This window comes from Engystomops pustulosus, chromosome 4, assembly GCF_040894005.1.
Source record: "Engystomops pustulosus chromosome 4, aEngPut4.maternal, whole genome shotgun sequence".
Lineage (NCBI taxonomy): Eukaryota > Metazoa > Chordata > Amphibia > Anura > Leptodactylidae > Engystomops > Engystomops pustulosus.
The window spans coordinates 60,959,364-60,987,318 of NC_092414.1; the positions used below are offsets into that span (position 1 = coordinate 60,959,364).

The 27,955-nt window shown below is 45.2% G+C and overlaps 1 protein-coding gene across 1 annotated transcript in view; it reads right to left on the minus strand.

Moving 5' to 3' along the window:
• LOC140128974 (uncharacterized) overlaps positions 1 to 22,599 on the minus strand; it is a 69,417-nt gene extending 46,818 nt beyond the window's left edge. The window contains exons 1-3 of the mRNA XM_072150647.1: positions 22,512 to 22,599; positions 22,269 to 22,330; positions 21,501 to 21,566 (exon numbers count right to left, since the gene is read on the minus strand). Of these exons, the coding sequence (XP_072006748.1) occupies positions 21,501 to 21,566; positions 22,269 to 22,330; positions 22,512 to 22,560 (177 nt within the window). The 5' untranslated portion in view covers positions 22,561 to 22,599. The remainder of the gene's footprint in view (positions 1 to 21,500; positions 21,567 to 22,268; positions 22,331 to 22,511) is intronic.
• Between the last annotated feature and the right edge of the window lie 5,356 nt (positions 22,600 to 27,955).

A 27,955-nucleotide genomic window follows, 5' to 3' on the forward strand; every position in this document is an offset into this window, starting at 1 on the left:
GCCACTGAGTGGGGTGCTTAGCATTCATATGCCTGCGCATACTGGTGGTAGTTAAGCTAGTAGTGGTGGAACCCCTGCTGAGCCTGGTTTGGCAAATGTTGCACACCACAGTCCGTCGGTCATCCGGTGTTTCCTTAAAGAACCTCCACACTTCTGAAGATCTAGCCCTCGCCGCAAGAGCCCTCACCACGGGAGCTTCACTAGTTGACAGTGGCGCTGATGCACCAGCTCTGGCCCTGCCTCTCCGTCTGGCCCCACCACTGCCTCTTCCAACCTGTTCAGGTCGAGGACTCTCCTCCGTCTCAGAAGCACTGTGTTCACCCGGCCTCTCAACCCAGCTTGGGTCTGTCACCTCATCATCCTCCGATCCCTCAGTCTGCTCCCCCCTCGGACTTCCTGCCCTGACAACAACTTCCCCACTGTCTGACAACCGTGTCTCCTCATCGTCGGACACCTCTTTACACACTTCCACTACGTCAAGAAGGTCATCATCACCCACAGACTGTGACTGGTGGAAAACCTGGGCATCGGAAAATTGCTCAGCTGCAACCGGACAAGTGGTTTGTGACTGTGGGAAGGGTCCAGAAAACAGTTCCTCAGAGTATGCCGGTTCAAATGGCAAATTTTCCTGGGAGGGGGCAGACTGGGGGGGAGGAGGCTGAGGTGCAGGAGCTGGAGGAGTGGGGATTTCGGTGACATGGGTGGACTGCGTGGAAGACTGACTGGTGGTGGACAAATTGCTCGAAGCATTGTCAGCAATCCACGACATCACCTGTTCGCACTGTTCTGGCCTCAACAGTGCTCTACCACGAGTCCCAGTAACTTCAGACATGAACCTAGGGAGTGTAGCTCTGCGGCGTTCCCCTGCTCCCTCATCAGCAGGTGGTGTCTCACCCCGCCCAGGACCACGGCCTCTGACCCCTGCAGTAGTTGGACGCCCACGTCCCCGCCCTCGTCCTCTACCCCTAGCCCTGGGGTTAAACATTTTTAAAATGAGAGTTATAACTTTTTTTTTTTTTTTACTTTTTTTTGTTTTTTTTTGTGTTTTTTTGTGTTTTTTGTTTTTTTTTGTGTTTTTTGTTTTTTTTTGAGTTTTTAGAACCAAACAATCCTATCCTATTGCTATGGCTATTTTCTAGCCAAGTATCAAAGGAAGCACACTACTATGCCAGATGAGATGACACTGAGTTAGTGCCTAATAGAAATCCAACCCCTACTGAATTTTCCCACTTCAGCCTTTGCTATGGATATGTGCGCCACTAAGCGCAGAACACAGCGGTCGCAAGTCTCACTACAAATTGCTCAGAATTGGCAAGTACATGCACTGCAGAAACTACAGCCACCAGCAGATCAACCAGAAATCAAATATATAGAACGCTACTGTAGGCTTCAAGAAGCTATTTGTATTCTCCTATGGCTATTTTCTAGCCAAGTATCAAAGGAAGCACACTACTATGCCAGATGAGATGACACTGAGTTAGTGCCTAATAGAAATCCAACCCCTACTGAATTTTCCCACTTCAGCCTTTGCTATGGATATGTGCGCCACTAAGCGCAGAACACAGCGGTCGCAAGTCTCACTACAAATTGCTCAGAATTGGCAAGTACATGCACTGCAGAAACTAAAGCCACCAGCAGATCAACCAGAAATCAAATATATAGAACGCTACTGTAGGCTTCAAGAAGCTGTTTGTATTCTCCTATGGCTATTTTCTAGCCAAGTATCAAAGGAAGCACACTACTATGCCAGATGAGATGACACTGAGTTAGTGCCTAATAGAAATCCAACCCCTACTGAATTTTCCCACTTCAGCCTTTGCTATGGATATGTGCGCCACTAAGCGCAGAACACAGCGGTCGCAAGTCTCACTACAAATTGCTCAGAATTGGCAAGTACATGCACTGCAGAAACTAAAGCCACCAGCAGATCAACCAGAAATCAAATATATAGAACGCTACTGTAGGCTTCAAGAAGCTGTTTGTATTCTCCTATGGCTATTTTCTAGCCAAGTATCAAAGGAAGCACACTACTATGCCAGATGAGATGACACTGAGTTAGTGCCTAATAGAAATCCAACCCCTACTGAATTTTCCCACTTCAGCCTTTGCTATGGATATGTGCGCCACTAAGCGCAGAACACAGCGGTCGCAAGTCTCACTACAAATTGCTCAGAATTGGCAAGTACATGCACTGCAGAAACTAAAGCCACCAGCAGATCAACCAGAAATCAAATATATAGAACGCTACTGTAGGCTTCAAGAAGCTGTTTGTATTCTCCTATGGCTATTTTCTAGCCAAGTATCAAAGGAAGCACACTACTATGCCAGATGAGATGACACTGAGTTATTGCCTAATAGAAATCCAACCCCTACTGAATTTTGCCACTTCAGCCTTTGCTATGGATATGTGCGCCACTAAGCGCAGAACACAGCGGTCGCAAGTCTCACTACAAATTGCTCAGAATTGGCAAGTACATGCACTGCAGAAACTAAAGCCACCAGCAGATCAACCAGAAATCAAATATATAGAACGCTACTGTAGGCTTCAAGAAGCTGTTTGTATTCTCCTATGGCTATTTTCTAGCCAAGTATCAAAGGAAGCACACTACTATGCCAGATGAGATGACACTGAGTTATTGCCTAATAGAAATCCAACCCCTACTGAATTTTGCCACTTCAGCCTTTGCTATGGATATGTGCGCCACTAAGCGCAGAACACAGCGGTCGCAAGTCTCACTACAAATTGCTCAGAATTGGCAAGTACATGCACTGCAGAAACTAAAGCCACCAGCAGATCAACCAGAAATCAAATATATAGAACGCTACTGTAGGCTTCAAGAAGCTGTTTGTATTCTCCTATGGCTATTTTCTAGCCAAGTATCAAAGGAAGCACACTACTATGCCAGATGAGATGACACTGAGTTAGTGCCTAATAGAAATCCAACCCCTACTGAATTTTCCCACTTCAGCCTTTGCTATGGATATGTGCGCCACTAAGCGCAGAACACAGCGGTCGCAAGTCTCACTACAAATTGCTCAGAATTGGCAAGTACATGCACTGCAGAAACTAAAGCCACCAGCAGATCAACCAGAAATCAAATATATAGAACGCTACTGTAGGCTTCAAGAAGCTGTTTGTATTCTCCTATGGCTATTTTCTAGCCAAGTATCAAAGGAAGCACACTACTATGCCAGATGAGATGACACTGAGTTATTGCCTAATAGAAATCCAACCCCTACTGAATTTTCCCACTTCGGTCTTTGCTATGGATATGTGTGCCACTAAGAGCTAAACACAACGGTAGCAAGTCCCCCTGCTAATTCCTCACAAAATGGTAAAAGATGCAAATTAAAATAAAAAAAGTAGAACGTTATTGTAGCCCTAAGAAGGGCTGTTGGGTTCTTTGAGAATCACTCCTGCCTAACAGTAAGCTAATAGAACACCCTAACGCTTTCCCTGACCAGCAGCAGCTCTCTTCCTAGCGGCATCCAGAGACAGAATGATCCGAGCAGCGCGGCCAGCGGCTAGTCTATCCCAGGGTCACCTGATCTGGCCAGCCAACCACTGCTATCGACGTGTAAGGGTACCACGTCATGCTGGGTGGAGTGCAGAGTCTCCTGGCTTGTGATTGGCTCTGTTTCTGGCCGCCAAAAAGCAAAACGGCGGGAGCTGCCATTTTCTCGAGCGGGCGAAGTATTCGTCCGAGTAACGAGCAGTTTCGAGTACCCTAATGCTCGACCGAGCATCAAGCTCGGACGAGCATGTTCGCTCATCTCTAATTTTAAAGTAAATATCCGTTCACAAGTTATACAGTTATACGATGTATAAACTCCTATAACATGAGTACATGTAATTTATAGACATGTTTACTGCATGTACATTTTGTGTAGCAATTACTTCTCCTACTGCTTACTGCCCCCCTTTCCCCACAAAAAAATAAAATATGTAGTTGGAACTGTATATTTTATTATGTATCTCCACCAAAGTTTTCTTTGGTAGTGTTATTATGGTGATCAGTTTCTTTTTTGGGAGGTAAAAATTCAATAATATAGAAAAAAAATTGAAAAAATTTAAATTTTCAAAGTTTCAAAATTTCAAACCACAATTTTTTTTTTCTCTGGAAGCAAACAAAAATGGATTGGAAATTTTGAAATTTCAATTTTTGAATAAGATTATTCTCATCTAGCCCTAAAATGGACACATTCAGAAGGAATTTGAGGTAAGTATACATCCCAAAATGTTTGCCCCGCTTCTTCTGAGTACAGAAATACCAGACATGTGGATGTCAACTACTGTTTCGTCGCACAGTGATGTCCAGAACAGAATTAGTGCTACTGGGTTTTTGGCGGCCAATTAGGCTACAAATGTTTTGTGGTGCCCCTAAAGTAACAGCACAATAGAAAACCCCAAAAGAAATCACCATTTAGGAAACTAGACCCCTCAAAGAATTTATCTGGTGTTATTGTGAGCATTTTAACCCCCAACATGCGGGCCAAAATCTATTGCAAACTAAATGGTGCAGAGTAAAAATTGCGTTTTAATCACAAAAATGTAATTTGAGTGCCTAATATATTGTGCCCAACCCATGCCACTTTAGACAAACACCCCAAAATCATTAATTGGGTTGTCTCGAGTATGGCAATACCACACATGTGCCAATAATTGACAGGCTGGACACACAGCAGGGCTGAGAAGGAAAGGAGCAAAATTTTGCTTTTGGAGCTGTGTTTTCACTAGTTTGGTGATGGGTGCCCCTGAGGTACCATTACAATAAATATCCCAGAGTAGTGACCCCATTTTGGAAAGGGCACCCCTCAAAGAATGTATGTAGGGTTGTGTGAGCATATTAACCCCTAAGATGCTGGCTCAAATGTAATACAAAGCGAGTAGTGCAGAGTAAAAATTGCATTGCAATTTATCAAATATGCCATTGTAGTGATAAAAGTATTTTGGCCAACTCATGCAACTGGGGAAAAACATCATTTTAACCCCACAGGCATAGTAAAAAAATATCCATTATATCATGTTATGCCCAGCTCCTGCCACTGGAGACAAACACCCCAAAAATCATGATGCATGTTTTCCCGGGTACAGCAATACCCCATATGGGACAATAATTTACAGGCTGGGCACAAGGCAGGGCTTAGAAGGGAAGGTGCGGCATGCGGCATGATGTATAAGCTGTGCATAGTATATCAGGGTAACAACAGAGTGATCTAAAAATCCATGGTATGATAAATTCGGAAGCAATCTTTCATACATAGTCCTGGTTTTTCTGGGCATGTCTCACAGTAATAAACAGTGTCCTTCCGAATACCTTTTTGGAGCACACCCTGCACCTCTTCTGTGTCCTTCCCTTTTTAGCAGTTTGGGGAACTACTCCTGGAAAGTGCTGCTCTGGTACAATGTGTGATGTGGCTTCGCTTCCAGAAATGCTAGCACTCCCCCCTTCCTGGTCTCCAAAACAAAGTACTTTATTACCACCTCTTGAAACGCGTAGACTTGCTGACCTGTGGCTGTGCGTTTACCCTCTGTTCATCATTATGCCGTGTTTTAAGCGTGGAAAATAAAGATCGAATACTGTTTTTAACCATATTCACGAGGCTTCCTTTGACTACATGGCGTTCGGACAGCTGGATTTTTTCTATTGCTCGTACTGGGACAGTACAATTTTTCGCCCAAGCAGCGACTTAGGGAGACCTCCCTGATTTCTGTGTACAGTGCCGCATGCCGCAGTATTTCTGGAAGTGAGGCACTTGAACAGGGAAGTGCTGGTGTAGAAATTGTCCAGGTAGAGGTGGTAGCCCTGGTCCAGCAGTGGGTGCACAAAATCCCACACTATCTTCGCAATAACACCCAGGAAGGAGGCATTCTGGGGCACTGTACTGGAGTCCTTGCCTTCACATACCCTGAACTTGTAGGTATAACCTGATGTACATTCGAACAGCTTTTACATTTTCATGCCATACTTTGACCCCTTATTGGGCAGGTACTGCACCAGTGGCGTACCGATCGCGGTCGCAGCGGTCGCACTTGCGACCGGGCCCATCGGACGGGGGGGCCCGGGCCGGGGATGTCACTAATGCCTCTGTCCAGGGGCATAACCGGGCTCCGGGAAGTGATAAGCCCGAGCATCAGCACGAGCCGAGTCGCGGCTCGGGCCCTCCTGTAAAAGCTACACTCCCCGGCAATAGCTGCCGGGGGAAGGGGGGCGGTGATAGCTACTGCGGACCGCCCACCCAACATGCTTCCAGGCACACCCCTGCGGACAGGCCCGGCCCGTTCCGACAGACATTCGGCACGGCCCGCTCTGACCCCTGGAGCGTCACGGCCCGCCTCGTCTGACCTGTGCACGTCCCGGCGTGCCTCGTCCAACATGCGACCAGGCCGGGCCTGCTCCGTCCGACCTGCAGCACGTACCCGCCCGTCCACCCTCTTCACCAGCGGGAAGGCCTATCCACCCACTCAACTGCGGCCCGTGATGTGAGTGGGTGAGTATAATTAATAGAATATGTATTTGTGTTTGTGTATATATATATGTATCTATATGCTTTATATATTGTATATACTGGATGCATGTGTATATATGCTGTGTGTGTATGTTGCGTATATATGCTGTATATATGCCTGTATGTGTGTATATATGTGCTGTATGTGTGTGTATATATGTGCTGTATGTGTGTGTATATATGTGCTGTATATATGTGCTGTATGTGTGTGTATATATATATGTGCTGTATATGTGTGTGTGTATATATGTGCTGTATATGTGTGTGTGTATATATATGTGCTGTGTGTGTGTATATATATGTGGTGTGTGTGTATATATATATATGTGGTGTGTGTGTATATATATATGTGGTGTGTGTGTGTATATATGTGCTGTGTGTGTGTATATATGTGCTGTGTGTGTGTGTGTATATATGTGCTGTGTGTGTATGTATTCTTTATATACTGGATGCATGTGTATATATATGCCGTAAATGTGTATGTATGCTGTGTGTGTATATATATATATATATATATATATATATATATATATATATATATATATATATGCTGTGTATGTTGTACATAATGGATTGTTTATATATTCTGTATATGTGTGTGTATATGCTGTGTATGTATGCTGTATATGTTGTAAATTTTCTGTGTATATACTGTATGCGTGCTTCATTCAAAGGTCTGTTATGGGGCCCTACCTCAGCTGGTTATGCCCCGGTGTTATGCATATGTGTATATGTGGTTATATCTGTGGATTGCATATATGAAATATGTGTATTCTGAAGAATTACATGTGGTATGGAGCCGGCAGTGAGGGTTAAGGTGTATGGGGGCCCCGTTTCTAAGTTCGCACCGGGGCCCACTGGGGTCTTGTTACGCCACTGTACTGCACATGTTTGGTGGGGATATATGCCTGGGAGAATTTAGCACTAAAATGATCTAATATGGGACTGACCTTAAATAAATGATCATAACTGGGGTCGCCTCTGGGTGGGCACTGTGTGTTGTCGGTGTAGTGCAAAAGCTTACGGATGGCTTCAAAGCGCATCCTGCTCATCGCCATGCGGAACATCAGGGTGTGGTACAGAAAAAAAAAGTTTTTGGATGTGGGATGTGTTATTTGTGTAGGGTGGTCTGTTATAAGAGGGTGCGGGGTGGTCTTTTATTAGAGGGTGAAGGGTGTGTTTATGTTCATGTTAATTTTATGGGTATGATTTATTTTCAATTGTTGGTTTATGATGAGGGTGGGGGATGTTGTGTTATTTAATTGAGATATATCTTATGTTTTTCTCATTCTTTAAAAAAAATTAAAATAAACATGGTTGCTAGGTCTGAATGCAGCTGGACCAGCAGGTGAGTTGTTGTAAATATTTTGTATATATTGTATATAATGTTTGGTTTATGTTTTGTGTTATTGTTATGTTTTATATTATATATTTTAATAAAAGATCAACAGAATGTCTGGGCTCCAGTAGTCCCTGATTGATCCCTGGTTTCTTTACAAGCCCCATAAGAAGTACTATGCCCCAATACTTCTCCATCTCTGCTGCAGTGACAGGGGTCCCCCTGTCGCGTTGTGCATAAAATAAAGTGGGGTTTTGGGCAATATGCTGTGCAGCGTAGAGATTGGTCTGGACTACAATTAAATTCAACAGCTCCTCATAAAAAAAAACAAAAAAGTCCACAGCTCTGAGCCCTGCCATGTCAAATTTGATTCCAGGTTGGCCCAAAAAGTCAAGGACCTGAGTGGTATAATTATCTGGGGCTACCCAAGTGGGGTCAGTGGAAGCCACAGGCACTTCAATGGCAGAAGTCCCAGGCACTTCAATGGCAGAAGTCCCAGGCACTTCAATGGCAGAAGTCCCAGGCACTTCAATGGCAGAAGTCCCAGGCACTTCAATGGCAGAAGTCCCAGGCACTTCAATGGCAGAAGTCCCAGGCACTTCAATGGCAGAAGTCCCAGGCACTTCAGTCTCGGGGGTCCTTCCAGGTAACTGGAAGATGAGCAGGAGGATGATGATAGGTAAAAGGGGACATCATACCCACTAGCTGACTCGTTGTCAGAGGCAAGCATGTTGTATGCCTCCAACAAGGTGTATGTCTTCTGAGACATTGCACACAAAAAAATAAGAAGGTGCACCAGAAAAATCTAGAGAACGTACAACAAAAAATTAAATGAAGCCTACCCAACTACTGTCTTACCGGCACACACAAAAAAAATGAAGTAATGCGCACCAAACCACATGGACAAGCCGCACAGATGGCACACAGAAAAAATAATGCGCACCATACTACATGGACAAGCCTCACAGATGGCACACAGACCAAAAAACCTATGTGCACCGCTCAAAAAGGAGCTACAAATGCACCTAGCTTGCCCTAAAACGCCCTAACTACAGCTAAAGATACTGTGTGGGGCTAATTACAAGGCGCACTGTAAAGTGCTTCCAGTGCAGAACAATGCTAACACAGTGCACCGAAACATGCGTTTGGGTTCAGAAGGGACAGAGAGGAGATAGGAAAAAACGGAGGACAATTGCGACCATGCAAGGTGACCACAAAGGGAACACACAGGATGCAAGAGGGAACAGATAGGAAACAATAGGGATCAGATAGGAAAAATGTGTTTTGGTGCGCACAGTAACGCTCTGCTCCTCTCTCCAGCGATCCCAAACCAAAAAGGTGCTGCTGGAGGAAGAGGAAGGAGCAAAAAACACGATTTTTAGCTGCAATTGGCCAAAATATAATTAAATAATAAAAAAAGTAAAAGTCCCCCAAAGGCTGCAATTCCCTATACACAAGTAATAAAGTACAAAAAACACTGAATCACAAAAAAAAACTACTTATTTGGTATTGCCACGTCCATAACAAGTTGTACAATAAATCAAAATCATAATTGGACCCGCTCGGTGAACGCGGTAAAAAAAATTTACATTTTTTAATCAAATTGCTTTACAAAAAATATTCTAAAAAGTGATCCAAAAGTTACAAGCACCAAATGGTACCACTAAAAAGAACAACTTATAGCACAAAAAGTAAGTCCACAACCAGCTCCGTCAACCAAAAAAATACTAAAGTTATGCTGCTGTAAAAATGGTTATACCAAAACAAATGCAATTTTTATTCTAGTTTTTCTTCAATAAAATTGGACAAACATAAATAAAACTATAAAAATGAGGTATCTCTGTAATCGTTGTGATCTGCCGAATGAAGATAATATATTTTATGCTACAGTGAACGCCCCCCTCCCCCCCAAAAAATGCTAAATATCCAAACCAAGAATAGATGATTTTATTTTTCTCTACACGTAAAGAGTTAGTAAAATCATATCAATAAGCTAAAAACCCACTAAAATGAAGGTTTTTTACGTTAGTAATACCGATACCATGTCTGTGGACACAGTGATCGGGGTAAGGGGGTGGCTCTTCCTGACAGCCACCAATTTTGCCTCATGGTCCAGAGGGGTTTCGCTGCCCCCCTCTGTTCATGTTCGCTGCTATTGGCTGATCGATTTGGACCAGCCAATGCCAGCAGTATTCATCAATGGTATCATTGGACAGCAACAATCATCAATGGTAGGGGCCACATCTGGTGGCATCATGCCATCTCCCAGGGAGCTCCGATTGATTGATCTGTGCACCCACTGCTGGATAAGGGTTACCGCTTGTATGTGTATAACTTTTATCCCAGCATTCCCCTATTCCAACACTCAGTTCCAGACTGTTCTGTAGCGTGCAGCGGCACTGTATGCAAAAACTACAGATAATGCTTTACAACTCTTACGAGCTGTTCCAATGTGCAGGTCGTACCATAACATTTTTCAAGAGGAGAATATTAGGAAACTAATATTTGGACAATAATGACAGGGCCCCAGTACCTCTGGATTAGATGTCCTCTGTGTTTTGCCAGGACAGCATTTTCCCGATGAAATCCACTACTTCTAAAGGAAGGACTCAGAAAAGAGTCTGTTCCAAAAGAACAGTTAGGATGGACACTTTATACTACTAAGAGACATGTGAGACCTCCAGAGTGACAAAATTTTTGTTGTGCCCTGGTATATTCTACCTCCTTATGCGCATCACATTCACAGTTCACGTCCAACCTTTGTTGTGAATTCATTTTGGTAAAAGGAATTTTTGTAACAACTGCTCGGTCAAATTGATCACCATACCCCATGATTATTTCATTGCGGGATGTAGTTTGCAAATTAGGGTCACTTGTTGGTTTTATGTTTTTTATTTAGGTTTTCTATTTCTCCTCCAAGCCTCTGGATTTGTTAGCACATCCTTTGTAATTTTCCTAGTTCTTTCTTTCTTTATAAATTATTATTGTTTTATATTCAAAGTGCTTTATCATTGTGGAGCCCTGCTGTATTTTCTGGCTAGTGTTTAGGATCACATGTAGAGTCTTTCTCGCATGAGGAAACATGGCTTCCTAATCAGAGACCTGACATTTCACAGTGGCACAAACTTGGTGTCACATAACGGGCATCACATACTGGGCATCACATAATTGGCGTCATATAAGGGGCACTGAACTTTCCAGAAATAATTGCAATTTCCATCTAGGGCATCCATTACACATCATATTTTGAAACCACCTGTGCATTCAAAATTCTCATTTCACCACATGTATTACACTATACCACATTTTACACCTTGATAAATTCTCCAAGGAGTGCACTTTTCGGGTTCCCCTCTGTTTTGGTACCACTAGGGCTCTCCAAATGCTTCCTGACACATGTGAATCAGAAAACAAAAATCGGACTACAAGGAGCCACTTCCACATAGACAGAATAATTTATTTATAAATATGAGGATGACGCGTTTTGAGGGAGGACATATATATATCTCCCTAATCCCCCTCTACCTCTATACTTATAGCTTTTATGTATATCTATTTCCTCTTATTTACATTACTCACGTACTGTCACCCATCCTCCTGTTATATGCTCTCCTATTTATCGTCCATTGTTTTATAACTATATCGATTCTTTTGTCTATGAATGAATGTAGGAATTTTAGTCTAATTTTTGATCCATATTATATGTATGTATATAGACCACTTCATGTTTTTTACACATGTATACTGTTATTATGCATTTTTATTACATGTATGTTGCTTTTATTACATTATGTAATAATGTTGCTTTTATAACATTATGTTTCCTACTCTTTTTATATACGGTATGACTACTATTTGATCATATAGGATCTGATGTCCTCCCTCGAAACGCGTCATCCTCATATTTATAAATAAATTATTCTGTCTATGTAGAAGTGGCGCCTGGGAGTCCGATTTTTGTTTTCTGAATCTCATGAAGCCCTACTGGACAGTACTATTCAGGTTACAGGACATTGTGCGGTCATCACTACTATAGGCGTACCTTCTAGCCTATCTCAAGTAATTCCCCACCTATTGGGATCTGATTTGACTCCTCTTACTACTCTATGGGAGCGCGCTCTCTCTTTTTTTGTATTTTTTCCAGTTGACACATGTGAAGGATTTCTGTAAAATTTGGCTTCTAAAAGGCAAACATCCCTCTTACTGGGTGCTGGTAAGTGCGTGGGTGCGGTTTTTCTGACTCTGTCGGGTTTTCTTACGGCCACGCCCCCTGATTTCTGTTGCGTGCATGCCGGCGCCGATGCGCCACAATCCGATCGCGTGCACCAAGAACCTGGGACAATTCAGGGAAAATCGGCGCAAAACGGAAAAATTCGGGTAACCCGCCGGAAAAACGCGATTCAGCCCCTTAGTAAATGTCCCCCATTGTACTCAATACCATCACATTCCCTAATGCTGCACCTAACAATAGAGATGAGCGAACACACTCGTCTGAGCATGATGCTCATTCGAGCATTAGCGTACTTGAAACTGTTCGATGCTCGGAAGAATATTTCGCCAGCTCGATAAAATGGCATCTCCCGCCGTTTTGATTTTTGGCGGCCAGAAACAGAGCCAATCACAAGCCAGGAGACTCTGCACTCCACCCAGCATGACGTGGAACACTTACACGTCGATAGCAGTGGTTGGCTGGCCTGATCAGGTGACCCTGGAATAGACTAGTCCCTGCCCGCGCTGCTCGCATCATTCTCTGTCTGGATGCCGTTAGGGAGAGAGCTGCTGCTGCTGCTGCTGCAGGGATAGCGTTAGGGTGTTATATTAGCTTACTGTTAGGCAGGAGTTAGTCAACAAGAACCTAACAGCCCTTGTTAGGGCTAGAATATATATTTTTTTTTCTTTGCTTGTGGCTGGGCTTGCTGGCAGCTCTTAGTGACACACATATCCATCTCAAACACCTAAGTGGGACAATTTATTAGGGGTTTGATTGAATTAGGCACAGTCTGCTTTTTCTTTTTTTTTTTACTTTTCTTTTTTTTATAACTCAAAGTCATCAGGCACAGCACAAAATCCAGTTGTGTGCTGTCAGTGTAGACTAGAAACTAGCCATACGAGAACCCAACCGGCTTTCTTAGGGCTACAATAGCATTATATATATATATTTTTTTTTATTTCCTTGTGGCTGGCCTTGCTGGCACTAGTAGTGTAGCTAGTACCATATTGTGACAAATTTGCAGGGAGTCTTGCGAACGTTCTCTTTAGCTCTTAGTGGCACAAATATCCATCTCAAACACCTAAGTGGGACAATTTATTAGGGGTTTGATTGAATTAGGCACAGTCTGTTTTTTTTTTTTTCAAAACTAAAAGTCATCAGGCACAGCACAAAATCCGGTTGTGTGCTGTCAGCGTAGGTTAGAAACTAGCCATAGCAATAGGATAGCATCGTTTTGTTAAAAAAAACAAAAACACAAAAAAAATTACAGTTTACACTTTAATTTTGAAAATGTTTAACCCAAAGGGCTAGGGGTAGAGGATGAGGGCATGGGCAAGGGCGTCCAACTACTACAGGGGTCAGAGGCCGTGGTCCTGGGTGGGGTGAGACACCACCTGCTGATGAGGGAGCAGGGGAACGCCGCAGAGCTACACTCCCTAGGTTCATCTCTCAACTTACTGGGACTCGTGGTAGAGCACTGTTGAGGCCAGAACAGTGCGAACAGGTGGATTGCGGACAATGCTTCTAGCCATTTGTCCACCAGTCAGTCTTCCACGCAGTCCACCCATGTCACCGAAATCAGCACTCCTCCAGCTCCTCCACCTCAGCCTCCTTCCCCCCAGTCTGCCCCCTCCAAGGAAAATTTGGCATTTGAACCGGCATACTCTGAGGAACTGTTTTCTGGACCCTTCCCAGAGTCACAAACCACTTGATCGGTTGCTGCTGAGCTCTTTTCCGATGCCCAGGTTTTCCACCGGTCGCAGTCTGTGGGTGATGATGACATTGTTGACGTAGTGGAAGAAGTGTGTTAAGAGGTGTCGGACGATGAGGAGACACGGTTGTCAGACAGTGGTGAAGTTGTTGACAGGGCAGGAAGTCCGAGGGGGGAGCAGACTGAGGGATCGGAGGATGATGAGGTGACAGACCCAAGCTGGGTTGATAGGCCGGGTGAACACAGTGCTTCTGAGACGGAGGCGAGTCCTCAACGAGAACAGGCTGGAAGAGGCAGTGGTGGGGCCAGACGGAGAGGCAGGGCCAGAGCTGGTGCATCAGCGTCAAATGTTTCACATAGTGAAGCTCCGGTGGCGAGGGCTAGATTTTCGGAAGTCTAGAGATTCTTTAAAGAAACACCGGAAGAGCGACGGACTGTGGTGTGCAACCTGTGCCACACCAGGATCAGCAGGGGTTCCACCACTACCAGCTTAACCACCACCAGTATGCGCAGGCATATGAATGCTAAACACCCCACTCAATGGAACCAAAGCCGTTCACCTTCGGCCGGGCACACCGCTGCTCCTTCCCCTGTGTCATCTGCTGCCTCTGCTAGTCAGCCCCCTGCCCGCGACCCCGGCCCAAACACCTCCCGTGCGAAAACCACACCTTCGACCTCCACGATCCTCCACAGCATCCACCAATGTCTCCATGCGCAGCGTTCAGCTCTCCATACCCCAGACGCTGGAGTGCAAGAGGAAGTACAGTGCAACCCACCCACACGCTTAAACCCTCAACGTCCACATCTCCAAATTACTTAGCCTGGAGATGCTGCCCTATAGGATGGTAGAAACCGACGCCTTTTGCAACCTCATGGCGGCGACCGCCCCTCGGTATTCGGTCCCCAGCCGCCACTACTTTTCCTGATGTGCCGTCCCAGCCTGCACCAGCACGTGTCAGACAACATCATCCGTGCCCTGACCAACGCCGTTTCTGACAAGGTCCACCTGACCACGGACACGTGGACGAGTGCTGCCGGGCAGGGCCACTATATATCGCTGACGGCACATTGGGTTAACTTGCTGGAGGCTTGGACCAAGTCTGACCCTGTGGCTGGTCATATACTGCTGACGCCGGGGATTGTGGGGCCTACCTCGGTTCAGGTCTCTCTGGCCTACTATGCCTCCTCCTCCTCCCACCCCTCCTCCACCTCCTCCTCCGAATTACCATCCGTGGGCATGGCGCCATCAGTCGGTAGCTCTAGGCACAGCAGCAGTGCCTTCGCTAAGCGACAGCAGGCGGTGCTCAAACTGCTGAGCCTAGGCGATAAAAGGCACACCGCCCAAGAGCTATTACAGGGCATCACGGCGCAGACTGATCTGTGGCTGGCACCGCTGAACCTGAAGCCAGGCATGGTTGTGTGTGACAACGGCCGTAACCTGGTGGCGGCTCTGCAACTCGGCAGACTGACACATGTGCCATGCCTGGCCCATGTGTTAAATCTCATAGTTCAGCGGTTCCTCAAGACATACCCCAATCTGTCTGATTTGCTCACGAAGGTGCGCCGCATCTGTGCGCATTTCAGGAAGTCCAGCACAGATGCTGCCACTCTCAGGGCAGTGCAGCGCCGTCTCCAACTGCCCGCTCACCGACTGTTGTTCGACGTGCCCACGAGGTGGAATTCAACATTAACCATGTTATCCAGAGTTTACCAGCAGCGCAGAGCGGTCAGTGCAGATGGTCAGTGGCGATGCCGCCATCATCAGCCTCACCATCCCGCTGCTTGGCCGGTTGAAAAACTCTCTGGTCAGCATGAAATCAGAAGCTTTGCGCTCGTCACAGGAGACGGGGGAAGAAGATTCCCTTGTTGATAGCCAAAGCACCCTCAGGTCTGTTTCTCAGCGCATATAAGAGGAGGTGGAGGAGGATGAGGAGGAAGAGGAGGAGAATGTTGGCGAGACAGAAGAGGGGAGCATTGCTCAGTCCTTCACTGTTCAGCGCGTATGGGCAGAAGAGGAGGAGTTGGAGGAGGAGGAAATGGACAGTCAGGCCAGTGAGGGGAGTGAATTCTTGCGAGTTGGGACTCTGGCACATATGGCAGATTTCATGCTAGGCTGCCTATCCCGTGACCCTCACGTTCAAAGAATTTGTTCCAGCACCGATTACTGGGTATTCACTTTTCTGGACCCACGGTACAAGCAAAATCTTTACTCTCTCATCCCTGGAGAGGAAAGGAGTGTGAGAATGCATGAATACCAGCAGGCCCTGGTGCACAAGCTGAAACAGTATTTCCCTTCTGACAGCGCTAGCGGCAGAGGGCGTACTTCTGCGGGACAAGTAGCGAGGGAGAGTAGGCGAGCAGGCAGCTTGTACAGCACTGGCAGGGGTGCGCTTTACAAGGCCTTTGCCAGTTTTATGTCACCCCAGCAAGACACTGTCACCTGTCCCCAGTCTCGGCAGGGTAGGGCTCATCTCTACAGAAAGATGGTGAGGGAGTACGTAGCCGACCATACCATCGTCCTAAATGATCACACAGCTCCCTACAACTACTGGGTTTCAAAGCTGGATATGTGGCACGAACTGGCGCTGTATGCCTTGGAGGTTCTTGCCTGCACTGCAGCTAACGTGTTGTCTGAGCGGGTTTTCAGTGCAGCTGGTGGCATCATCACCGATAAGCGTACACGCCTGTCGACTGACAGCGCTGACAGCGCTGACAGGCTGCCGCTTATCAAGATGAATAAAGCCTGGATTTCTCAGGATTTCCATTCTCCACCAGGTGAAAGAAGCTCAACCTGAATAATGTACGCACTTCTCCTCCTCATTTTCCTCCTTCTCCTCCTCTTTGTACACTAAAGCAGAGGAAACTGGCTATATTTTGCCAGGGCAAACTGGCTCTAGATAGAGTACTCTATGTATTTAATTTTTCTGGGGGGCCACCTACCCGGTCCTCTGTTTTAAACAATTTTTGGGAGTGCCACATACAGGCACTCAATCTATTTAATTTTTCTGGAGGACCACGTACCTGCTCCTCTGGTTTGAAAACTTTTTTGGACTGCCACATACAGGCACTATCCAAATTTAATTGTCTCCATAGCAGCCTCCACACGTCGTCTTTATAGCTGCCTCCACACGTTGTCTCCATTGCTACCTCCACACATCATCTCCATAGCTGCCTCCCAAAGTAGTCTATATAGCTGCCTCCATACATTGTCCCCTTAGCAAACGAGCTGTGTCAGGCAGAATTTTGGATTGTTTTCATGGCTTCCACATCAAACTTGTTAACTTTGTGGCCACCCTGCTGTGTTATCCACAAAATATACTGGCAAACTTTTATCATTTACCGATATTATTTCAGCGCTTCTTGCGCATCTGTTTACATTCCCCTCACCCGCTATAATCAAAACTTATAAGAACAGTACTACACTTGATCTTATACAAAAGGTTCTTAGAAGTGCTGTTTGTAGCCCCGTCTGCTTTGAAAATTATAATTTTTTCAAAGCAAACGCTTCTGCCCCCCAGGCCCATTTTGGGTGGGGAGGAGCCGAGAGACAGGGCCTTGGACAGGCGAAAGCTCGCCTTGCAGCGGACTGGCAGCTCCATCCCAAGATTAGGCAGCCTCAAAGGCATCCATGCATACTGCCCCTGCTGTTTCCTGTCCATTTCACCTCCACGATCCTCCGCAGCGTCCGCCAATGTCTCCATGCGCAACTTTCAACTCTCTATACCCCAGACGCTGGAGTGTGAGAGGATATACAGCACATCATCCCCTTATCAAACGAGCTGTGTCAGGCAGAATTTTCAGGTGTTTCACCAGATACATAAGGGAACTCGGCGCATCTGTCGCCGCCATGCTGGAGACCTGAAGCTTCAATCATAGCAGCGCAATATGGATGCCCCATACTGTCACTCTTAATCATGGAAGTCGTCTCCATGGCTGCCTCCACATGTCGTCCCTTTATCAAACGAGCTGTGTCAGGCTCATTTTTTGGGTGTTTCACCAGATACGTTATGGAACTTGGTTACTATGTCGCCACCATGCTGTGTTATCGACTAAATATACCGTCAACCTTTTGTTCACATAGGAAATCATTTCAGTGCTTCTTGCTCACCTCCTTTGGTTCCTCTCTGCCACCCATTGATTTGAAGCCTGAGTCCATTTGGGGCATGTCGCCATGCCACTCTCTAGCCTGCCACTGCTGCTGCTGCTGTCGCCATGCTATTGCCCATAATTTTGGCATAATGGTGCGATTAAGCAGCCTCAGAGGCATCCATGCATGCTGCCCCTGCTGTTTCCTGTCCATTTCCGTGGTGTTTCCATCATTTTCTTGAGTCTCCCATTGACTTCAATGGGGTTCGTTATTCGATACGAGCACATTGAGCATCAGGAAAAGTTTGTCTCGAATAACGAGCACCCGAGCATTTTAGTGCTCGCTCATCTCTACCTAACAACACAAACCACTAGATGGCTGTAGAATACCACAAATATAACACTTTCATGATTCATCACAATTTTAAATATACAAATGTGTATGCCAATTTTATACAGAGGGCAAGGGGAGAGGCGTACAAGAAAAAGAAAAGAAATAAAGAAGAGAAGATAGGAAAAATTTTAAAAGTTGCATATGGGCAGCAAGTCTCAACTCACAATGTAAACAGACTGTTCTAGACGGGGTCATAAGAAATTCTGCTACTGACTTGCATAAATAAGGCTAGGTATGGTTCTCAATATCTGCACTGCCCTTTTAAGCTGATGATAATAAAGCCCTCTGGCTAAAGAAAGTAGAGCAGTGGAGATTAGTGAATTATCTATTTTTTCCTTTCCCAAGGTTACCATGAGCAGACAGGGAGCGTGTCGACCCTTAGGGGAGACCTGGTGCCCGAGACTCGTGAGAAATAGTTTTACACATCTTTGGTGCTTATTACATTTTTTTATCCCTTGTGGCTAAAAAAAAAATTAGGTGTAAAAATTACCATTATAGGAAAGTGTTCATCTTTTTCCTTTTTAGGACCTAATTAAATCAAACTTTACAGACCAATACATATATTACATCTTGATAAATTTTCGAAGGGGTGCACTTTCCTAAATGGTGACACTTGTTGGGGTTCCCCTCTGTTTTGGTACCACTAGGGCTCTCCAAATGTATCCTGACACATGAAAACTTTTACAGCCATATTTGTCCTCCAAAAACTGAACAACGCTCTTTCCATTTCAAGTCTCCCCCTGTACCCATACAGCAGGGTACAGTGACACAATGGGTATTGGCATACTCAGGAGCTCTGGAGGAATTGCACTAAACATTTTAAGATGCATTGCCTTTTTAACCCATTGGGAAAGTGCAAATTTTAGTGTTCAATGATTATATTGTAAGATAAAATTACATTTCTTTAATTTAACTTTCAATTATTTCCCCCCCTCATGAAACGCGCATAGGGTTAACAAACTTCCCAAAGGTTGTTTTGAACATTTTGAGGGGTGCAGTTTCTAAAATGTCATTTCTGGGGGTTTTCTGCCATGTAGGGCTTATAAAGTGACTTCTGACTAAATTGGCCCCCCAAAAGTAGGTTTTGATGATTTTTGTGAAAATCTGAAAAATCGCACTTAAAGTTAGAAAAGGATGTTTGAAAAATGATGACAAATTTAATCAGACATATGGAAAATGTTAGTTATCAAGTTATTTTGGTGATGTGACCAACTTTCCAAAAAGTAGAAAATTTTGAATTTGGAAAACATAGTTTTTTTCAACATATCTGCCAAATTTCCGTTTATGTCATGAATAAATGCTAAACATATTGCTTAAACTTCTCAACCAACATCACACAAAAAAACAATCTCAAAATTAACAGGATATGTTAAAGCATTCCAAAGTTATAACCACTTAAAGTGGCACATGTCTGATTTAAAAAAAAGGTCTGTGTCAGGAAGGGGCAAAATGGCCCAGTCGTTAAGGGGTTAACATTATAATGTAATTTATAAAATAAATATTTTCCTGTGTGTTTTTCCCCCCTGTCTTTCTTCTATGCTGTCCCATTAACCTTGGACTTTGTATATAAGATTACAGCTGATGGCTGGTTCAAGCGGAAACATTTCTATTTATTAAATTATCTTTATTCCTTTCCCTTATAAAGAATGGCTGGACCATTCTACAAACTCTTTACCTCTTGTGTCACCCCCTTCATCCTCATTGCACCCTCACTCCTACTGTTTTATATGACTATGATATCACTCTATAATGTCTTATTTCATTTGTGTATGTCTCCTATAATCTGTTAAGTATTGTGTAATTTGTGCTATATATATATATATATATATATATATATATATATATATATATAAAGATTATTATTCTACATTTAAGCAGTTTGTGTAAATCTACTTTCTGTCCTGTATTCACTGACAGGGGAGACATAAAAGAACCTGATTAAGTGTCTAATGACTTAAATCTTTACAGTAAAGGCTCTAATCTCCCCAGAGAGTAGAATCATTATGGTAAATATTCTGTATGTATCTTTGGCCTCCTTATCTCTCTGAAGTGTGCAGAGCTTAGAAGGCTTTCACATACACTGCAGAGTACAGGAGAAAAGCGGAGGAAGAAGGCACATAGAAGCTTCTTTTCTTACTGAAATGTATTACACAGTTTGCCGTTATCACCCACTCTATTTTCAAAATGTTTGTAAAATAAAAAAAAAATGCTTCAAAGGATTAGTTGCTTTTTGAAGAGTAAAAGACAATAAGAAAAATATATAGAAAAAGAACAAAGTGGCACAGCCTTAAATGTTGTGGCCACTTTCAGTAAATTGCATTATTTGTGCAATGAAAAGTTATACAATTCTTCAAAATACTTTATGTATTAAGTCCTCATGGTTTTCTAGATCTCTGCTTGCTGTCCTGCTATAGAAATCTGCTCCATGGTGATGTGATGGACATGCAGGTGCATGAGCCGTTATTATCACAGAGAGTAATATAAGCTCTGTGATAGTAACAGTCCGAGCCCCTGCGTGTACATCAAATAACATGGACAGATTATATTCACTGGAGGTAAATAGAGAAGCTTTCTATAGAAGCAAAGCAAGCAGAGATCAAGAAAGCGGTACAGAATTGAAACAGAAAGTATATTTGAAAATTGTTTAACTTTTCTTTACACAAACAATATCAATTATTTTCTGAAAGTAGATAACTTATTTAACACCATACTACAGGGTAAAAGCCAAGAGAACATTGTAATGATTCAGCTATGAAAAAAGGAACAAATACAGCTTTTCACAACAAAAAGAATTGCAAGAAAGTTTACTTCTTGTGCTGCATTTAAGCTTTAATTTCATATCTTATTAATTCCTTAGCAAATAAATCTGAAATATAGCAACATGGCATAAAACCCTTTATTGTAATTATATTTGGATTGGAGTGCTACCATTTTTACTTTTATGCATAGATAGTTGGGGTAGAAAATTGGCAGCACTTTAAACGCAGTGTCCACATTTGTAACTCCTATTTAGCATTGTTTCAGTTCTCCATCAAACTGTGAGGACCTTTCACTACCTGCAGGGACTATTTTCAGGCTTTATTTTGCATTGCTTCACTGATTTGAGAACTCTTTTTTAGCCCACACAGAGATCTCTGCTGTTAAAAATGTTAAGCTAAGATTTCTTCTCCACAATGCTTATCTGGTTCTCAGCTGTCAGAGTGATTTTAAAAGAAATAAGATAATGCAAAAAAGCTAGAGTTAGTCTTACCTTCAGACTTTCGGATTTACCAACCAGCGAAGCAACCATTGTGGCCAATGTATTGAGGTTAGAAAACTAAAAAATATAAATAAATACAGTTAGCAATTAATATGAATCATAAGGAGTAACCTTTATAGCTAAGATTCCCAATGTTTATTCTACAGGTTTTTTTTTACATTTGCTCTCTGAAGATTTAATATCTGTCACATGACAAACTGACTTACAATTTTATTTTGGCCTGATTTAAAATAAAATTTCCTTATTGTTACTTGTGTTGATTATCTTTATGGAAGACATGGATTTTTTTTAATATTACATCAAATGTCATCTGAATTTAAATGTATTGTATTGTTTCTGTGGTCTACAAAATTGAAACTAAACCTTTCCTATTTGGGAACTAAACCCTTAAAGGACATCCATCCCCAGCATCAAGGATTATAAACCAAGCACACTGACATCCTGGTGTGTGCCCCCTCTGACAGGATCTGCTCTTTTTAGCTTCTTCTGCCATGGTTTTTACAAAAAAAGGCTTTTAAATTTCTGCAAATGAGGCTGAGGGGCTACGGGCTTCATAGGTGCATATTTTTAAAACCTTTTTATCTTAAAAACAAGGGCATAAGTAGCTAAAAAAGAGAGAATCTTCTAATTTTTATTTGGCTTTCAGATTTCTAAAAAATGTTGTCAAATGTTATGTCCTTTTTAAGCATTGATTATGTGAAAGTAACAATTTATAAATATGTGGTATACAGGTTATTAAAGAAGGACATATATACTTACACCAATGCTTTTAGGGCATGACTGTAGGCCACCACTAGTACCAACAAGTCCATTGTCAGTATCTAAAAAAAAAAACAAATATCACTTTAAGATGTATACGGTTTCCCATTCTTTAATAGTTATTATTGTTGGTGTGAAACTAGCAACATATAATACTATACTTAAACCCGGCATTACCTATACATAATAATTGCTATTTATTACACTCAGGTACAACATTTTAAAGTAGTAGAGGTGTCTTACCCAAGCTACTGCTTAAACCCAGTAGCAGGAAGGCAATGGCGATCTTCATAATTGCAGTTGTTGGTTGTAAGATTTCTCCTTAAGGTACCAACCACAGATAAGTTACACTAAGGGAAGCTGCTCCATTTATGCGCTGAGGAGACAGCTCGAGGGTGTTGACTTTAACGTCATTGTTGGCATTTGGCACAAGAGAAATTCATCATCTTTTTCATCTTCTATCCTTAATACTTAGAAATTATCCAAGCTTCTTGATACAAATAGTTGGCAAACCTTGTGTTATTATCTTATTGTTTCCACCTAACCTTACTTTAGTCTTAACGTTAAATCGTAAAAGCTTTTTGGTTTCTGGATTCATTTTAATTGTAATACTGAACTAAGTTACATTGAAGCGCTATATATAAGAATTGTGGGAGATTTGGCCCGGTAGAGACCGTGGTAGCGGGGTGCTGTGATGCAGTTCAAGACAGTGACACCAGGATACAGTCCAAACAGGTCTCGCCTGCGTTTATTGCAGCAAAATAAACCAGCCTTTACATTCAGGTATTTGAGTAAACAAACAAAAACCTACCCGTCAGGGTGCTGACTATACAAGTAGTACACTAACTCACACTTATACAGAGATCACGTGGCTGCTCCAGACACAGAGGTCAGGGCTGTGTCCTCTCAGCCTCCTTCCACACAGAGACAACATTCTGAGCTCTGCTGAGTGGCTTTATTGGCCTGATTGGGCTGTTCCCACCACCTGTGTCCAAGGTGCTGGACAACACAACCTCAGCACTAAGGCCTTGCGTAATAGGAAAACCTAGGGGAAACATACCGCCCATCCACAGTTAACCCCTTCAGTGTCTCACATACCCTCCCCCTCTGTTTGACCCTGTGGGGGCGAACACAATTGGCCATCAGACAGTGGGTACGAGACAGGGCATCGGCATTCCCATGGAGCTTTCCTGCTCGATGTTCCACCGTGAACTTGAAACCCTGCAGCATCAGGAACCACCTTGTGACCCTGGCGTTCCTCTCTTTGGCCTGACTCATCCAGGTGAGGGGAGAGTGATCGGTCACTAGTGTAAACTGTCGCCCTATCAAGTAGTATCTCAGGGAATCCAGAGCCCATTTTATCGCCAAGCACTCCCTCTCAACTATGCTATAGTTCTTCTCAGGAGGTGTGAGCTTGCGGCTCAGGAAGGTCACGGGATGTTCCTCACCCTCCACTACTTGGGACAGGACAGCCCCTAAGCCCACGTCAGAAGCATCAGTCTGCACAATAAATGTCTTGGTGAAGTTAGGGGTGATCAGTACCGGTCCCTCGCACAAAACCGTCTTAAGTCGCTGAAACGCCCCCTCAGCCTCTTCACTCCACTTTACCATCACCGCCCTGCTACCCTTGGTCAGGTCAGTCAGGGGTGCCGCTATTGTCGCAAAATCGGGGATAAATCGGCGATAATAGCCCACTATGCCCAGGAAGGCCCTCACTTGCTTTTTGCTCAAAGGTCGTGGCCACTGCTGGATCGCCTCCACTTTATTTACTTGGGGTTTGATGACCCCTCGCCCAATACGGTACCCCAGGTAACGGGCCTCTTCCAGACCCAGTGCACATTTTTGGGGGTTCGCTGTCAGCCCTGCTGCCCTCAGGGAGTCTACCACTGCTTGCACCTTGGCTAGATGACTCTCCCAGTCGTTACTATAGACTATGATGTCATCCAAGTAGGCCGAGGCATAACTCCGGTGAGGTTTTAGCACGAGATCCATTAACCTCTGGAATGTGGCGGGAGCCCCATGTAGCCCAAAGGGAAGTACCACGTACTGAAAAAGCCCATCAGGGGTAACAAAAGCGGTCTTCTCTTTAGCCCTGTCAGTCAGAGGTACCTGCCAATACCCTTTCGTCAGGTCAAGGGTGGAGAAGAACCTAGCCTGTCCAAGTCGTTCTATCAACTCGTCAACCCTGGGCATGGGATAAGAATCAAATTTGGACACCTCGTTTAACTTCCTAAAGTCATTGCAGAACCGTAGGGAACCATCAGGTTTGGGAATCAACACAATAGGACTCGACCAGTCACTTTTAGACTCCTCGATTACCCCCAGGTCTAACATCTGCCTGACTTCTTCGGATATGGCAAGCCGGCGCGCTTCAGGGACCCGGTAGGGTTTTTGGTGTACCCGGATGTGGGGTTCGGTTATGATGTCATGCTTGATGACTGAAGTACGCCCCGGTAACTTAGAGAACACATCCACATTTCGGAGCACAAACTCCTTCGCTTCCTGAATCTGGGCCCTGGAGAGGGACTCCGAGATCCGTACTTCAGGCACCTTGGCATCGGGTACACCTACCTCCGGTGTCCCCCTCTTGGGGACAGACGCTTTTTCTACTCCCATGGCCATCAGGGACTCTCTTTCCCTCCATGGCTTTAGGAGGTTCACGTGGTATATCTGTTCGGGTTTCCTCCTCCCCGGTTGAGATACCTTGTAGGTTACCTCCCCCACTTTCTCCATGACCTCATATGGTCCTTGCCACTTTGCCAAGAACTTGCTCTCAACGGTGGGTACCAGAACTAGCACTCTATCGCCTGGGTTAAAGGTCCTGAGTCTGGCTGACCTGTTGTAGACTCTAGACAGGGCCTCTTGTGCCCTTGTCATGTGCTCCTTTACAAGGGGCATTACCGCCGCTATGCGGTCCTGCATAAGGGAGACGTGTTCTATCACACTACGGTGGGGGGTCCTCTCCTGTTCCCAGGTCTCCTTGGCTACATCCAAAAGCCCACGTGGGGAACGGCCATATAACAGCTCAAAGGGTGAAAAACCTGTAGAGGACTGGGGAACTTCACGTATGGCAAACATCAAATAGGGCAATAAACAATCCCAGTCCTTCCCATCTTTGCTGACCACCCTCTTTAGCATCCCCTTCAAGGTTTTGTTAAACCTCTCGACCAGGCCATCTGTCTGAGGATGATACACAGAGGTGCGGAGCTGTTTAACCTGCAGTAATTTACACATCTCCTTCATAACCCTAGACATGAATGGGGTACCCTGGTCAGTCAAGATTTCCTTGGGGAGGCCTGTGCGTGAGAATACCTGGAACAGCTCCCTAGCAATATTTTTGGAGGAGGTGTTCCTTAATGGAATCGCCTCGGGATACCGCGTAGCGTAGTCCAGGATAACCAGGATGTATTGGTGCCCCCTTGAGGATTTGACTATGGGGCCAACCAGATCCATTGCAATCCGTTCAAATGCCACCTCTATGATTGGTAGCGGGACCAGAGGACTCCTGAAGTGGGACACCGGGGCAGTAAGTTGACACTCAGGGCAGGAGCTACAATACCGGTTTACCTCCTCCCACACCCCGGGCCAGAAAAATCTCTGCAGGATCCTCTCTCGGGTCTTCTCAGCACCTAAGTGCCCTCCCAGCACATGTTTGTGTGCCAACTCTAGCACCAGCCTACGGTGAGATTGGGGTACTACAAGTTGCTCAACCTCCTCACCCCGTATCTGGTCGACCCTGTACAACAGTTCCCCAACAATCACCATTCGGGGGTATATTTTGTCAGCCCCTGGTATTTGGAGTACCCCATTTATCACCTTAACATTCTCCCGTGCTTTAAACAAGGTAGGGTCCTGTAGCTGTGCAGCCCCAAAATTTTCACGGGAAATCTCAAGGTCCGGCATGTCGGCCACCACCTCGTGGCCCTCGACCTCACCAGCTAGGACCTCTAGGGGAGAGAATTCATCACATGGGGTCACCCCTACTGCTGGTGTGGGTACATCGGCCTCAAAGGGTTCAGGGGCCAAGGCCGGACATACCTGATGTCCATTATCTGCAACAGCACCTGAGGTGGGTCTTCGTCTCCAGAGGTCCCAAAACACCGGTAAGTCTCTGCCGATAATAGCCTCATGAAAAAGGGTCCCCACCACCCCCACTTCATGGGTAACAGTACCACAAGGGGTATGTAGGTTGATGACAGCAGTGGGATATTCGCGAGTGTCCCCATGTATACACAACACTCCCACTCTCCGCCCACTGTATAGTCCCGGATCAACCAAAGTTCCCCACACCAGGGTGACCAGACTCCCCGAGTCTAGCAAGGCTTCCACTGTGTGACCACCGATTGTGACCATGCATACTTGGGGTTCTGCATCCGTGACTGACTCAGCCGCCAGAACTGGCCGGGCAAACAGTGACACTCGCCGGGTCTGGTTGCAGTCCATTGGCTCCACTGACAGTGGACAGTTGGCAGCAATATGGCCCATTTCATGGCACCGCCAGCACTGGATACGGCTATGACCTCGGTCACGAGCCTCACTGGGTTTCTGGGTATCCACGCCCCCCAATGAACCCCCTCCCAACCTGACATGTCTCCCCTTTTCCGCAGTAGTAGTCTTACCAGACGGTTTGGTGACCCTGTCACTGGCACTGCTTCGTGTGGGAGAGGTAAGTAGAAAGTCCTCCGTAGCCCGATATCTCTCTACTAGGGACACGAGTTCCTCAGCTTTTGTGGGACCGGCCTGTCCAACCCACCGCTGGAGCCGAGAGGGCAGAGAACGGGTGAATTTGTCGAGAACCACTCTCTCCACCATCTGTGCTGGGGTGCAGTCCTCTGGTTGTAGCCACTTCCGGACAAGATGGATCAGGTCATGCATTTGGGAGCGTGGGGGTAGTTTTTCAGAGTATGCCCACTGGTGGACCCGGCTGGAACGAACTTGAACGGTGACCCCAAGACGAGCCAGAATCTCCGCCTTTAGCTGGGGGTACTCACGGGCCTCCGTTTCACTCAGGTCGTAGTAAGCCTTCTGTGACTCGCCTGTCAGGAACGGTGCCAGGACATCTGCCCACTGCTCGGCTGGTAACTCCTCTCGCTCAGCTACTCGCTCGAACACAGTGAGATACGCCTCCACATCGTCGGTCGCTGTCATCTTTTGTAAAGCCTTCTGCACTGCAACCCGTGCGGAATGCTGGACAACCGGGTACCCTTGCAAACCAGTATGGGACCCCTCAGTAGTCGTCGCTTGTGGTGCTGCCATAACGCCAGAAAACTTTTCCATCATCAGCTGGAACATGGCTCGGGACTCTTCCTGTTGTTGCTGAAGCATGGCTTGCTGCTGGCGGGACCTCTCCTCCTGCAGCTGGAACATGGCTTGCTGCTGGCGTGACCTCTCCTCCTGCTGCTGGAGCATGGCTTGTTGCAGCTGCCGATTAGCCTGGGACTCTTCCTGCTGCTGCTGCCGATTAGCTCTGGCCTCCTCCTGCTGCTGGCGGGATCTCTCCTCCTGTTGCAGGAGCATGGCTTTAATAAAGTCCTCCATCTTGGCTTTATCCTGCAATTTGCCTGCTGTTTTCACCCAGGCCATGCAATGTTGCAGGATGTAGCAAGCCTTTCAGGTGTATGTCTTTTTGAACTGCCCGCAATCCAAAGCACCACATGTGGGAGATTTGGCCCGGTAGAGACCGTGGT